Source organism: Oncorhynchus keta, chromosome 10 (genome assembly GCF_023373465.1).
Source record: "Oncorhynchus keta strain PuntledgeMale-10-30-2019 chromosome 10, Oket_V2, whole genome shotgun sequence".
In the NCBI taxonomy this organism is placed as follows: Eukaryota; Metazoa; Chordata; class Actinopteri; order Salmoniformes; family Salmonidae; genus Oncorhynchus; species Oncorhynchus keta.
The window spans coordinates 18,385,628-18,399,414 of record NC_068430.1 but is presented as its reverse complement, the minus strand read 5'-3'; the positions used below and the strand labels follow the sequence as shown (position 1 = coordinate 18,399,414).

The window sequence follows — 13,787 nt, the reverse complement described above, 5'->3', positions numbered from 1 at the left end:
AACAAAGGATTCTTCTCTTGACCCATTTTCTAACTGAATACAGTGAGCATTCCCTCCCATCACGAAGCATTGCCTACCACCATGAAGCATTCCCTACCATCACGAAGCATTGCCTACCACCATGAAGCACTCCCTACCATCGTGAAGACGTGTCCTGTTTGGTGATGGTGCTGTGATACCAGGCATTGTAAGCGGGTGAGCCTGCTTTTCCTCCACTATATTCTATGTGTCGCTTATTCTAATGACTGGAATCTGTGTCTGTGGCAGAGAATGTGTAACCTTGCATTGGCCTTTCCGTGTGGAGAGCTTCACAGTGGAAGTGCTACACCACACACACCATTACACCACGCATGACGCCCTCTCTTTCATCTGCTTTATAACGGCCTTATCTGCACTCAGCAGCTTCATAACATACAGTAAACACAAAAAAGACACAGTGTTCCAAAGTAAAGGAACTAGTTGCATCTGCTGGTGGAGCCAAAAGGATAAAAATAATACAATTAGAGGAACATTTCTCACTGTTATATTTTTTGACTGATTCATTCAAACCCATTCTGGACGTAACCTCCAACATGGTTCTGTTCAGGGATGAAATTCTTCCCTTTATCCATGCTTACCTCAATTCCTGCCTCATAGTCAGAGGTGTCCAGTAGGGTGACCTTGAAGGGAACAGTCTTTGGCTGTTTGGAAGTCTTCTGGGGGGACTTGGGGGTCTTGCTTGGGGTGGTCTTTTCTGACACGTTGTCTATTTCCCTGTGGTCGTCGATCAGTTTGGAGTCCTGGTCCTTTACATAGGGACAGTCATAGTCACAGGTGAAATTGACAATAAATGGATGTCTATTATAATTATGGCCACTAAACATGTGCAAATATCTGTCAATGGTTGATGTAGGACGAGATTGTGTGTGATCTAACCAAGAAAAACACAAGGCCCTAATTGTGGTATAGATTGAACTTCCTCTGCTCTCCTACCTGTTTGGCCATGTTTGCGTCTAAAGCCGAGTCCTGCATGCCTGTTGCTGCCCCCTTCTGCCAGGAGGACTCTTCGGCTGCCTTCTTCACCTGTGACTCAGAGCCGAGCTCTGTTGGCATAGCAACCTCTCTTTAACCTGGGGGGAAATAACACACACAAAAAAAACGTTTTAGTCTAATCCTTAGTCTTATCAATATGAAAGTAAAGTGGCCTGCATGATACAAAAAGAGAGTTTGCTAAACAGTAGGTGGTGCCAAGATGGTGCCAATACCAACGAGGTACTCCTCAGGCAGTAGTGATGGCAAGGCATGACATAGCAAGATTACATTTCAAAATAGCATATGTTAATGTGATTCATCTCTTGTGGTAGCAGTTATTCCCTTGCCTCCAGAGCCATATACAGCAATCACAGAGTGTGTGACAGATAACCAGTACTGCATGTGGTAGCAGTGAAAGAACCCCAACCTCATTCAATAAGAATCTACTGCCAGGAGCACAGCATCACTGTTAGTTCTGCTTCCTGTGATGACTGGTCACTGAAAACCGCCTTGTCGTCAAGGACACTCACTTTATTTCAGGAATCTCTCAAATCAGACAATCCATATTTTATTTAAGCAAGCAGCACTTCAGCCGTTCGAGACGATAATCACAGAGATGGTCCTGTAATTAATTTAGCTGCAGGCAAGATCATGGACTGAATATTATGAGCTCTGATAGTCACTGGTCAGTTCAACAGCATTATGATTCTGAGCATATAGAATGAATAGTGAGAAATCCTCTCCATAGAGTAATAGTGGTAATTACCCAATCATAATGAGTAAATCATAATCATAAAATAATAAAAATATGAAGTAAAAGTAAGTCACATAGAAATACATATAGAATTGATAAGATACGATGCATTTGGAAAGTATTCAGGCCCCTTGACTTTTTCTACATTTTGCTATGCTACAGCCTTATTCAAAATTTAGTCAATTGTATTTTTTCCTCATCAATCTACACACAATACCCTATAATGACAAAGCGAAAACAGATTTTTAGACATTTTTGCAAATATATAAAAAATAAAAAACAGAAATATTTTATTTACGTAGGTATTCAGACCCTTTGCTATGAGACTTGAAATTGAGCTCAGGTGACTCCTGTTTCCATTGATCATCCTTGAGACCTTCTACAACTGCATTGGAGTCCACCTGTGGTAAATTCAATTGACTGGACATGATTTTGGAAGGCATACACCTATCTGTATAAGGCCCCACAGTTGACAGTGCATGTCAGAGAAAACAACAAGCCATGAGGTCGAAGGAATTGTCCTTAGAGCTCAGAGACAGGATTGTGCCGAGGCACAGATCTGGGGAAGGTTACCAAAACGTTTCTGCAGCATTGAAAGTCCCCAAGAACATAGTGGCCTCCATCATTCTTAAATGGAAGAAGTTTGCAACCACCAAGACTCTTTCTAGAGATGGCCGCCCAGCCAAATTGAGCAATCGGGGAGAAGGGCTGTTTTTCAGCGGCAGACACTGGGAGACTAGTCAGGATTGACGGAACGATGAACAGAGAAAAGTACAGCGAGATCCTTGATGAAAACCTACTCCAGAGCGCTCAGGACCTCAGACTGGGGCAAAGGTTCACCTTCCAACATGACAATGACCCTAAGCACACAGCCAAGACAACGCAGGAGTGGCTTTGGGACAAGTCTCTGAATGTCCCTGAGTGGCCCAGCCAGAGCCCGGACTTGAACCAGATCGAACATTTCTGGAGAGGTGCTCACAACAAAGTACTGAGTAAAAGGTCTGAGTACTTATGTAAATGTGATATTTCATGTTTTTACTTTAAATACATTTTCAATCATGTCTAAAAACCTGTTTTTGTTTTGTCGTTATGGGGTATCGTTTGTAGATTGATGAGGGGAAAAATCTATTTAATCAATTTTAGAATAAGGCTGTTACGTAACAATATGTGGAAAAAGTCAAGGGGTCTGAATACTTCCGAATGCACTGTATCTATATCTATAGTAACATATATAGTAACATAGTTGTTATTTGGGATGCCAGAGGGATGGGATAGGTTGTGGCTGTTAATCCAGGAAGGTGAGGGTGTGGATGGCAACTCCCAGTATACCAATTAGTCCTCCCCCATAACTACACTCTGTCAGGGTATACACATTTAGACAGGCATCTGACACAGGGACGCATTTTCCACTGACACTCTATCAAGTAAAAGATTACCCATCCACGATGGCAGTATCCCCAAACGAGCCAACCCTGCTGGGGCCACCATAAGCCAATCTGATGCCAGTTATATTCAGTGTCACACACAACTCAGAAAAACTTGTCTCTAATCCAATCTCTATCTGACCCCTGCGGTCCTGCTGCCCTCACGGCACAAATCCCATCACCATAATGCACTGTGGGTAAGGTACTGTAGGCTGAGCGAGTGGGCTGCTGTCAACATCCCCAGTGGACAATAACCGAAACATATGACCACTTCTCTCAGGGTTAGAGGAACAGACAGAGGCTGAAGGTTTAAGATTGTGACATACAGTCCATGCAGCAGCGTGCTTAAAGTAGAATGAAGAGACAACCGTGACAGGCAATCCTCCTCTGTGTCATCACTTACAATCACATGGAATTGACAGGCATTAATTCCCCTTCTGTGGGACAAATTGGCAGTGTGTGTGACTGTGAGTGGTGTGTGACTGCTCTGCACCGGGGGCTAATTGTCCCTTGCTGTCTGATCCAGCTGAGTCTCTGGGCTACGCTGCTAAATCAATTTCCCCTCTGTGGCTGAATCACGGAAATTACTGCAAAGAACCCCCCCACACACACACACACACACACACACACACACACACACACACACACACACACACACACACACACACACACACACACACACACACACACACGGTGCAGCCGTAACTTCCTATGTGGATACTGTTCCAATGTAAACAGTCGTGTGTGTCTTTAACATCATCTATCTATCACCACCTCACTGTCAATTCTCAGAATCTCAGTGCTACAGGGGAATCTCACAAATCAAACAATGTGGGTCTCCGTCTTTCCCCCATGTGGCACATCTCATACATTTCTACAATTCAGACACATGCCAACATCTCCTCTGAACATCCCTATGTGGTACATGACATGAGGGATTCAACTACAGCTGTGGTTGGGTTGAGGGAACCATGTGAACGTGTGTACATTGGCTTTGGAGTTGTTCACATGCATCTGACAACAAAGACACCAGTTTGAAAGCCATGCACCAACTTAGCTCCCATCTTCACCTCAGCCAGAATATCTTCCTGGTTGCTCAAACTACCACTGTTAGTTCCATCCCACATACAGCATTAACAAGCATACAACCACTCCATGTTAATTCCCATCCACTAACGTATGACAACCACACCTAGCCTCTTGGCCAGATCAATAACTAGCTGTGTATTGGCCCTGCATGATTTAAGGAGCTATGCAATCCAATATGGCACTGCTTTACTCTGATTGGGTAAGAGTTACAGTGCATTGAATACACACACACATACACATTCTTATTGCATTGTCATCGCCAACCGCCTCATTCCTCAGGTCTAATTGGGTCTCCTATCCGGAGATCTTTTATGGATTCAGATAAATTACTAAATGAACCCTGGCTGATGTCACAGAGGAGCCCTCAGAACACATTGGTGCACATTCATTTCCTGTCACACCCATTAACCATATAACAGCCCTGTCTGGGAAACATGCAGCACCAGGATCTCTGCAGAGGAGAACACCTGTTCATCTACCCCCACAAGCAGCACACTGGCATGTTTATTTATTATTTGTATTTTTATTTAACCAGGCAATTCAGTTAAGAACAAGTTCTTATTTACAATGACAGCCTACCTCGGTCAAACCCTAACTCGGACGACGCTGGGCCAATTGTGTGCCACCCTATGGGACTCCCAATCACGACCTGTTGTGATACAGCCTTGAATCGAACCAGGGTCTGTAGTGATACCTCTAGCACTGAGATGCAGTGCCTTAGACCACTGCACCACGCGGGAGCCCATGTGTTTCTATACAATACTGTATGTAGGCTATATTTGTCTCTAATCAGCAATTGAATGGTTAGATGTACAGTATCTTGTAATTATTCATTAAAAAGAGAAGCACATTCTTATATATTACCCAATAGAGTATTTAAGATATTCAGCATGCTGTCATAATTGTGTATTGGGGCCCGTTCTTTCTCTCTTTACACAGGAGAGAGAGAGAGCGAGAGAGAGATAGAGAGAGAGAGAGGCTCAGTTCAGAGTCTCAGTTGCCATGGTAACACCATTTCTCCTCCGGCGCAGTGTATGTGATGGCGCTGTCCGTTGAGGGGAGACAAGAGATGGAGGAAGAAAGAAGGATGGGAGGCCAGCGGAAGAGGCAGGGAAGAGGGTGGAGGGATCAAGAGGAAGGATGAAAATAAGAAATGAGGAAAGAGGGAGAAAGCTGATTTAAAAGATAGGTAGGGGAAATAGGGATTAGTCTACGACAGAAAGGAATGCCAAACATTAGTGTTATTCTGCTCTGTCAGGACCACACAGCTCCCTTACCAAGGGGACCAACAATCTGCTTTGTCTAGACGCCAGGCTGACAACAGGACTTGGGCCTAGCCACACACACAGTACATCCCTCCCACTGTGGACCAACCGCTGGGAGTCATTCACTGGCACTGACAACCTGCTCCACTGTTTCATCTCTTTCCTGACCAAGGTAGAACCTGCCAAGACACAGTCATCTGCAGTGGGAGGGCTGTTACAAGTGGCTGGCCAATTCTCCCCTCAAATCCCATTGCAAATCCATTCTTCTCAGTGGTCGTCAATGAATAATCACCTTTGTCCATTTCCATGCTGTAGCTGCATGGTGTAGAGGAGGAACTGGTTTAGAAATGAGGGAATAAATGATCATTTCTCTCACGTGAACCCCTGCCTCCTTAATTCTCTCATTAGCACACGCAAGAATTGGGAAGGTTAAAGCTAGCTTGCCTGATCTGCTATTTCAATGTCAGGTCATTGCAATCAAGTGAAATAATTATTTATTTAAAACCTATATTGGCATGCTGAGAGAAGAGGCGAGGAAGAGAGATGGGGAGCCAGAACACACAGTAATTGTATCACAGAGGCAGATCAAAAGATAAAGCATCACTGCATAGAAAGAGAAGAGACTGGAGGTACATCTGAAAGGATTACACCCCATTCCCCATCTAATGTAGTACATTTGAGCTTGATGCTTGCTGTGTGTGTGATTTGATGGTTTAGGACAGAGAGAGACGTCCCATGCCAGGTCTCAGCTCCTCTCAGAGTTAAAGCATTTACTCTCTCACACACAGCCCCAGCTCTGCCTGGCCTTCCAACCTGTTAGTCTCAAAAAACCTGACCCTAGGCTACACAGTGACTACCCACTGGGCACGGACATCATTTCAACATCTAGTTTAGATTGACATTTGGATGAACTCAAAAAAAATGTTACCATGTCATTGGATTTAGGTAAAAATATTAAAATATTATTAATATTAAATTCCCTACGTTGATGATTTTGCAAATCCAATTCGTTTTCCACGTTGATTCAACATCATCACATTGAAATGACATGGAAACAATGTTGTTTCAAAGAGTTTTTGCCCAGTGGGACGGGTCTACATACTAACTTAACTAAAACTTTGGTTTTGAGTTGTAACGTTCTGGCATGTCTACCTTGTGATTTATTGAGAGAGTCCCCTGATTCACCCCCCTCCTTATCGAAGTAGGCAGTGATACTTCATCTATGCCACAACAGTCCATCAGTGAAACCAGATGCTAGTCACTGTGTTGCTTAGAGTTGGGTTTTGAGACTACCAACCTGTCACCTCACCTGATGCCAGCTCATATCCATCTCCACACACACACACACACACACACACACACACACACACACACACACACACACACACACACACACACACACACACACACACACACACACACACACACACACACACACACACACACACACAGCACCATGACTTAATTTAGAGGCATGACCACATTCATATTGATTTCTTGAAGAAGCTGTATAGCCTCAGGGCTCTCAACTGTAACTAACAGTAACTCTCTATCAACTGTAACTCACAGTAACTCTCTATCAACTGTAACTCACAGTAACTTTCTCTATCAAATGTAACTCACCGTAACGTATCAAATGTAACTCACAGTAACTAACATTTCTCTGATCATCACACACATACTACACAGTGCATTCTAACGGACCCATTTCAACACTGATGGAATGTATTCAAACACTGCCTGAGGCATTGTTCTGAGATACAAGGTGCCGTCATGTGTGTTCTGAGCTATTGTGCTTCCGCTGTTCCCCGGCCCTGAGCAAATTCCAACTCTTACACCTCTGTGGCCCTCCCCCTCTCTCCCATCAGTAAATACTTCCTGCAACTCCTCTGAGCTCCTGCTGACGGCTGTCGACAGAGGAAAGGGGGATACCTAGTCAGTTGTACAACTGAATGTATTCAACTGAAATGTGTCTTCCACATTTTTTTTCATTTTTTTTTATTTCACCTTTATTTAACCAGGTAGGCAAGTTGAGAACAAGTTCTCATTTACAATTGCGACCTGTCCAAGATAAAGCAAAGCAGTTCGACAGATACAACGACACAGAGTTACACATGGAGTAAAACAAACATACAGTCAATAATACAGTATAAACAAGTTTATATACAATGTGAGCAAATGAGGTAAGAAGGGAGGTAAAGGCAAAAAAGGCCATGGTGGAAAAGTAAATACAATATAGCAAGTAAAACACTGGAATGGTAGTTTTGCAATGGAAGAATGTGCAAAGTAGAAATAAAAATAATGGGGTGCAAAGGAGCAAAATAAATAAATAAATTAAATACAGTTGGGAAAGAGGTAGCTGTTTGGGCTAAATTATAGGTGGGCTATGTACAGGTGCAGTAATCTGTGAACTGCTCTGACAGTTGGTGCTTAAAGCTAGTGAGCTATTTAGGCTACCCTGCCGCCCCATCTATCTTAAGATGAATGCACTGTAATTTGCTCTTAGCCTGATCAGTGATAATACGAACTGTCCATGACTGACACAGCAGACTCGGACCATCTCCGCAACGCTGTCTCCTCCCAAGGAGCCACAATTGGAAGACAGTAGGAGTTACTGCATTACCTTATGGAGGGACTCCATACCTTGACAGAACGCCATGACCATGTGTTCAATACATTGCTAGACAAATTCCACAACACTAATCCCCCAGACTCTCAGCAATCCCGCCACTAGCGGTACTTCTTCCCAGCCTACGCCGGTGTGCCGAGAACCTCGCTTAACTCCTCAGAGCGATACGCTGGAGATTCTAGAACCGGCTGGGATTTTCTCTCCCGGTGCTCCCTCATCTTCGAGCTGCAGCCTTCTTCGTTCCCTCGGACCGCTTGAAGATAGCGTACTTGATAATTCTGATGTCCGGGAGTGCCCTTGCCTGGGCTACGGTGGTGTGAGATCAACAGTCCATTGTTTGCTTCAGTCTGGTGGAATTTTAGAGCAAAGGTACGAAAAGTGTGTGATTTTCACCTGTTGGCGGCTGAGAGTTCCTGTTGGCGGCTGAGAAGCCCTGTTCGACATGTTCCTTTACAGATTAGCGGAGGTGATTTAAAGACAAGCTCGCAGCCCGGGAGCTGCCCATAGACCTTGACTCTCTCATAGCCTTGACCATCCGGATCGATGGGCGGCTACGTGAACGTAGGAGGAAGAGGGGATCTGTTCCCTGTCGCCCTCACTCATTCTCGGATTCCACCTCCCCTCCGAAGAATACCTGAAATCCCTGAAGTCTGCATTTCTGAGAGAATCCGGTGTCACCCGAGTTCCCTCTGAGATCCCCTAGTCTGTCGACTCGCCTCCTCCGGAGCCCAAGCAACTGGGCGGGGATAGATTTTCTCCTGCTGAGCGCTTACGTAGACTGAACACCAAGATCTGTCTGTATTGTGGAGCTATGGGACATTTCTTATCTACCTGCCCATTAAAAGACCAGGTTCATCAGTAAGTACGAGTGCACTTGTGAGCGTACGGGGAGTTTCCAATCTCTCACTACTCATAACCCCCTCTATGCTACCCTGTTTTCGGGAGACCAGTCCAAATTCATCCGAGTGCTCAATGACTCTGGGGCCGACGAGAGCTTTATGGACACTACCCTGGTGTCGGAGCTGGGTATCTCCGCTCAACCCCTTTCCATCCGTATGGACGTCAGAGTACTGGATGGGTGCTCTATTGGCAGAGTCACCCACAATATGGTTCCTATCAACCTGCGAGAGTGTCAGGCAACCACAGTGAGGCTATGCAGTTTCTACTTCTGGTGTCTCCTCATGTACCCATGGTTTTGGGGTTTTCATGGCTCCAGAGGCACAACCCCCTAACCCGCTGGGCTACAGGTTCCATCATGGGTTGGAGTCCATTTTGCCATGAACATTGTCTGAAGTCAGTGCAACCTGCCCCAGGACGTCTCTCGGCGGGCTTGGGTAAAGCCTCGGATCTCTCAACCGTTCCCATGGAGTGCCAGGACATACGGAAGGTTTTCAACTCTGCCAGTGCCATATCTCTTCCTCCGCATTGGCCCTACGACTATGCAATCAACATTCTCCTGGGCACTTTATTCCCTGTCGGGTCCGGAGACCAAAGCGATGGAAGGGTACATTGAGGACTCCCTCGCTGCAGGGATTATGCGCCCATCTGCCTCCCCCGCCAGCGCAGGGTTCTTCTTTGTGGAGAAGAAAGACAAGACCCTGCATCCATGTATCGACTACCTGGGCCTTAATGACATTATGGTTAAAAAACATTTCCCGCTACGATACAAATGCTTGTTATGAAATCCAAGCCTCCTCTCATGACCCTGCTGTGAGCAATGAAACAATGCCAACATTGTTTCCTTCCAACACTGTTAGCCTGGCTAGTTCACAGCTCAGATTATCTCCACTTTTTTTAACAGAGGATATCTCCACAGGTAGGCAAGGGTCACATAAATTATGTTTTAACTGTGATTTAAATGGCCTACTCCCAACAATTAATGTGTTTCTATGCTAATATATTGCATAATCCATGTCCTTGTGAAAGCTAATGTTGTGTGCCTACAAGGAGCTTTCCATACTGGGTCTAATATGAGCTAACATGCTCCACTAGTTGCGGAAGAGCTTGGCGCTTCTCTCTCAGACCAGAGCTGCTGCTGCTGTTGATAGATGGTCACCTCCAAGATGTCTTTTCCCATTTCCTTTCAACCCTAGAAGATTTAGTGAGAGACATACATCAAGGTGAAAATGGTGGGTGTCAGAAGCCTCACAGCACATTTCATCTCCTCACTGGCCGGCTTAAGTTACAGGGACATGTTTTTACTGTATGTATCTCAGGGATCAAGGCAGATCAGGGGTCGATACACAGGAGTTATTGTGGGATTGCTGATACATCCTAGAGCATATCGGGTCAAGCATCAGAAACGGTTGACTGGGGAATTTAGTTAAGGGATCAATGTAGCATTGACATCATTCATCACAGCAACACAACCTTAGCATATCAAAGGAAATTAGAGAGGACAGTGTTTTTCACTTGACTTTGTTTTAGTAAGATTACTTTTAAGTGGACAAAAACTTCTATTGATCAGGGTTGTTTTGTAAGGGGATGCATAAACAAAATAAAAATATAAACTGTCTGATTTTTCTATGACAGTAATATATTTTTTAAAAATAAGTGCAGAGATGGTGCAGCGGAACTCATTTAGCCTTGATCGCCGGAATCGAAACGTTTTGTGCCAAAGTGAATGGGTACACATTTGCATATGTGCACCATCAGAATGACGGTGCACTATGCTCAGATTGGGAAATCTGCAGTGCAGACACATGGGTCCATTGGGACGGTTGGTGTAGGAGTGCCATCTAGGCACAAACTGACTGCCATCCTGCTGCTGCCCAGAGGCAGCTGACTCCTGCCAGTACCCCACGACACACTCACACACACACCACACTGTATAGCAGAAACCTGGGGTGGGCATGCTGCATTTCCTGCTGTGTGTGGAGTAATAGAAAATTCACAGAAGGAGAGGATAAATGGCTTGCTGGCTCAGTGGATGCTGCTGACCTAGAGCTCTCACTAGCTAGCCACAACAACACAAAGTGTCATCCCACTGGCGTACCACACACCCCTGCAGCCTCTGCAAGGCGTGGGGGGCACTTCTAACTATTTTTGAAGCACATGTTGTGGCCTAGAAACTAATATGTAACACTGTAAAGACATGTTTATTAGGAAAGCTAAAATGTTTATACTGTCATTGAAATTGCAAAGTCATTTGTGGAATATAAGGTTTCTTCATTGTGTAAAAGCACTATTTTCATATTAAGATGCATTAAATAGAAAATTGTACACCGTCTCTTAAAAACGTCAGGTTTGTGATGAAGATGTGCAAGAGATCTATCATTATTTTTTTGCAATGATCCTTGATCTCCTGAAGAAGCCCCCAAAATGTTTGGATATGCTGGTAAAGTTATTAGATTGTCAATATTTGCAGCTGTAGGCAGTAATATCTCTCTAAGCGCTGATCTATCATCAGTATTGTGAAATAAATTGAATGTTAAAGGAAAGATTTGAATGGAGAAACTTGATCCGAGTGTTGCGCTCCCCTTCTTTTGATCCTGTCAGTATCAGCACACACTTATCAACGACACACTAAGCGACCAGCAGTTTATTTTGCACCCAAAATAAACTGCTGGTCGCACAGCTAAATATTTGGTTGCACTTTAGAGCCTTGGCCACATGGCAATATGTACAGAATTGCACAGGAAATTAGCTTCAATAATGGAAATGTGAAGAAAAAAATGAGATTAGCTATAAAACTGAAATGTATTCTCTCTGCCCCATGGCAATATGTGTCGAATTTCAGGAAATTAGCTTTAAAAAAGCAACATATTCATGAGATTAGCTATAATTATTATAGCTAATCGTGAGATTAGCTAAAAAACTTGTATGAAGTTGCTGCGAATCGCCATACGCCACTGAGTCATCCAGAATCCAGACAAAGTGTCACGAGGGACTAGGTGTGTGAGGTAAGAATCAGGCACAGGGAGCAGAGAGTTCCAAAGGGAGAAGTGGACTTTAATATGGCACCAAAAAGCAATGCCCAAAACACAGGGTACCCGGTCCAGACCACGAACACACCCAACAACACAACACGTAACACAAGAATAATCCCGCACAAAACACGGGCAGGTTTACTAGCATAAGGAAGCCCATCAGGAAAAATAATAGGACACAGGTGAAACTAATAAGACAAAACAAACAGAAAAAGGAAAAGGGATTGGTGGCGGCTAGTAGGCCGGTGACGACGACCGCCGAGCACCGCCCGAACAGGAAGGGGAGCCAACTCCGGCGGAAGTTGTGACACAAAGCAACAGCAGGCAACAGCAGGACAGTGGTAGTTGTTAGGTATTACTGGACTGTTGGAGCTAGAAACACAAGCGTTTCGCTGCACCTGCCATAACATCTGTGAATCTGTGTACGCAACCAATAAACTTTGATTTGTGTGTGAGTGTATGTGTGAGTGTGCCTCCCCCTATTTCTCTCCATACAGCCCCAGCTAAGCATTTCCCAGAACACCCAGGGAGAGCAGTCAACACACCAAATATATTTTGGCACAGTTCCACATCACATTCCCTTATCACAGTTACCAACATTATAGAAGGTATACACTGAGTATTCATGGGTTGCATGTTTTGTCACAATATTGTTTTGAACGTTCGTTTTGTATTGATGCCCGACTGAGCATTCTACTCAATGCATAGTTAATGAGTGCTGATGAAGATGTCATCAAAAGTGCATTACAGTGGCTTGGAAATACAATGCCATTCAAAAGTAGGAAAACCTTTTGTAGGAATTTTTTGTTTTGTATAACCTTTTGTTATAATTTTTATGTCACTAGATTGACTTTAGATACTGTATAACGTTAGCAAGTTAGCTAAGATTGGGGGGAGGTCAACATTAGCATTGCTATATATTTTTGACTACTTGTCACTTCGTATTTCCAGGCACTATAATGTCATTTAAACTAAGCAGTTGTTAGCCTCCGTCCAGAATGGCTGGGCTTATCCCAATATTAGTGCACCACTATTGTGCCACCGGTAGAAAGCGGAGAGCGTTCATAAAAATGGCATGACGAGACTGAGTGACGGAGGTACGACCTATGAATACCAAACATTAGGAACACCTTCCTAATATTGAGTTGCATGGCACACCTACACAATTCAGGTCTCAATAGGCTCAAGGCTTAAAAATCCTTCTTTAACTTGTCTCCTCCCCTTCATCTACACTGATTGAAGTGGATTTAACAGGTGAACTCAATAAGGGATCATAGCTTTCACCTGGATTCACCTGGTCAGTCTATGTTATGGAAAAAGCATGTTTTGTATACTCAGTGTATATGGCATACCGATCTACAGCCATTCTTCCATCAGCATGCAAAATACTGCAGGGTGCTGTGGGTGAGGAGCTTCATGCTGGCTGACATAACCAGAGCACAGTGGGAAGGCAAGCAGACGGAAGGCGAAGAGAAGAGAGGAGGACAGAGGGGAGGAGCCTCTATGGCAGGGGAGAGAGCTCTCAACTCTTCTTTGCAACAAATCACAAGATTATCACAAGATTATCCCTATGAGCCTGAAGCACTAACCACACACACTCACTCACTCAGTCTCTCTCTCTCAAACACACATATACACACACACCACTCACTCACGCATAGATACGTACAACACACACACAGCCCA

General features: G+C 44.3%; 1 protein-coding gene across 11 annotated transcripts in view; it reads right to left on the bottom strand.

The window, feature by feature from the left end:
- Positions 1-13,787, bottom strand: part of LOC118388330 (band 4.1-like protein 1) — a 128,500-nt gene that overhangs the window by 93,726 nt on the left and 20,987 nt on the right. For all 11 annotated transcript variants that reach the window (XM_052526614.1, XM_052526617.1, XM_052526612.1 and 8 more), the window contains exons 2-3: positions 973-1,109; positions 618-785 (exon numbers count right to left, since the gene is read on the bottom strand). In XM_052526614.1, coding sequence (XP_052382574.1) covers positions 618-785; positions 973-1,092 — 288 coding nt within the window. In that variant the 5' untranslated portion in view covers positions 1,093-1,109. The remainder of the gene's footprint in view (positions 1-617; positions 786-972; positions 1,110-13,787) is intronic.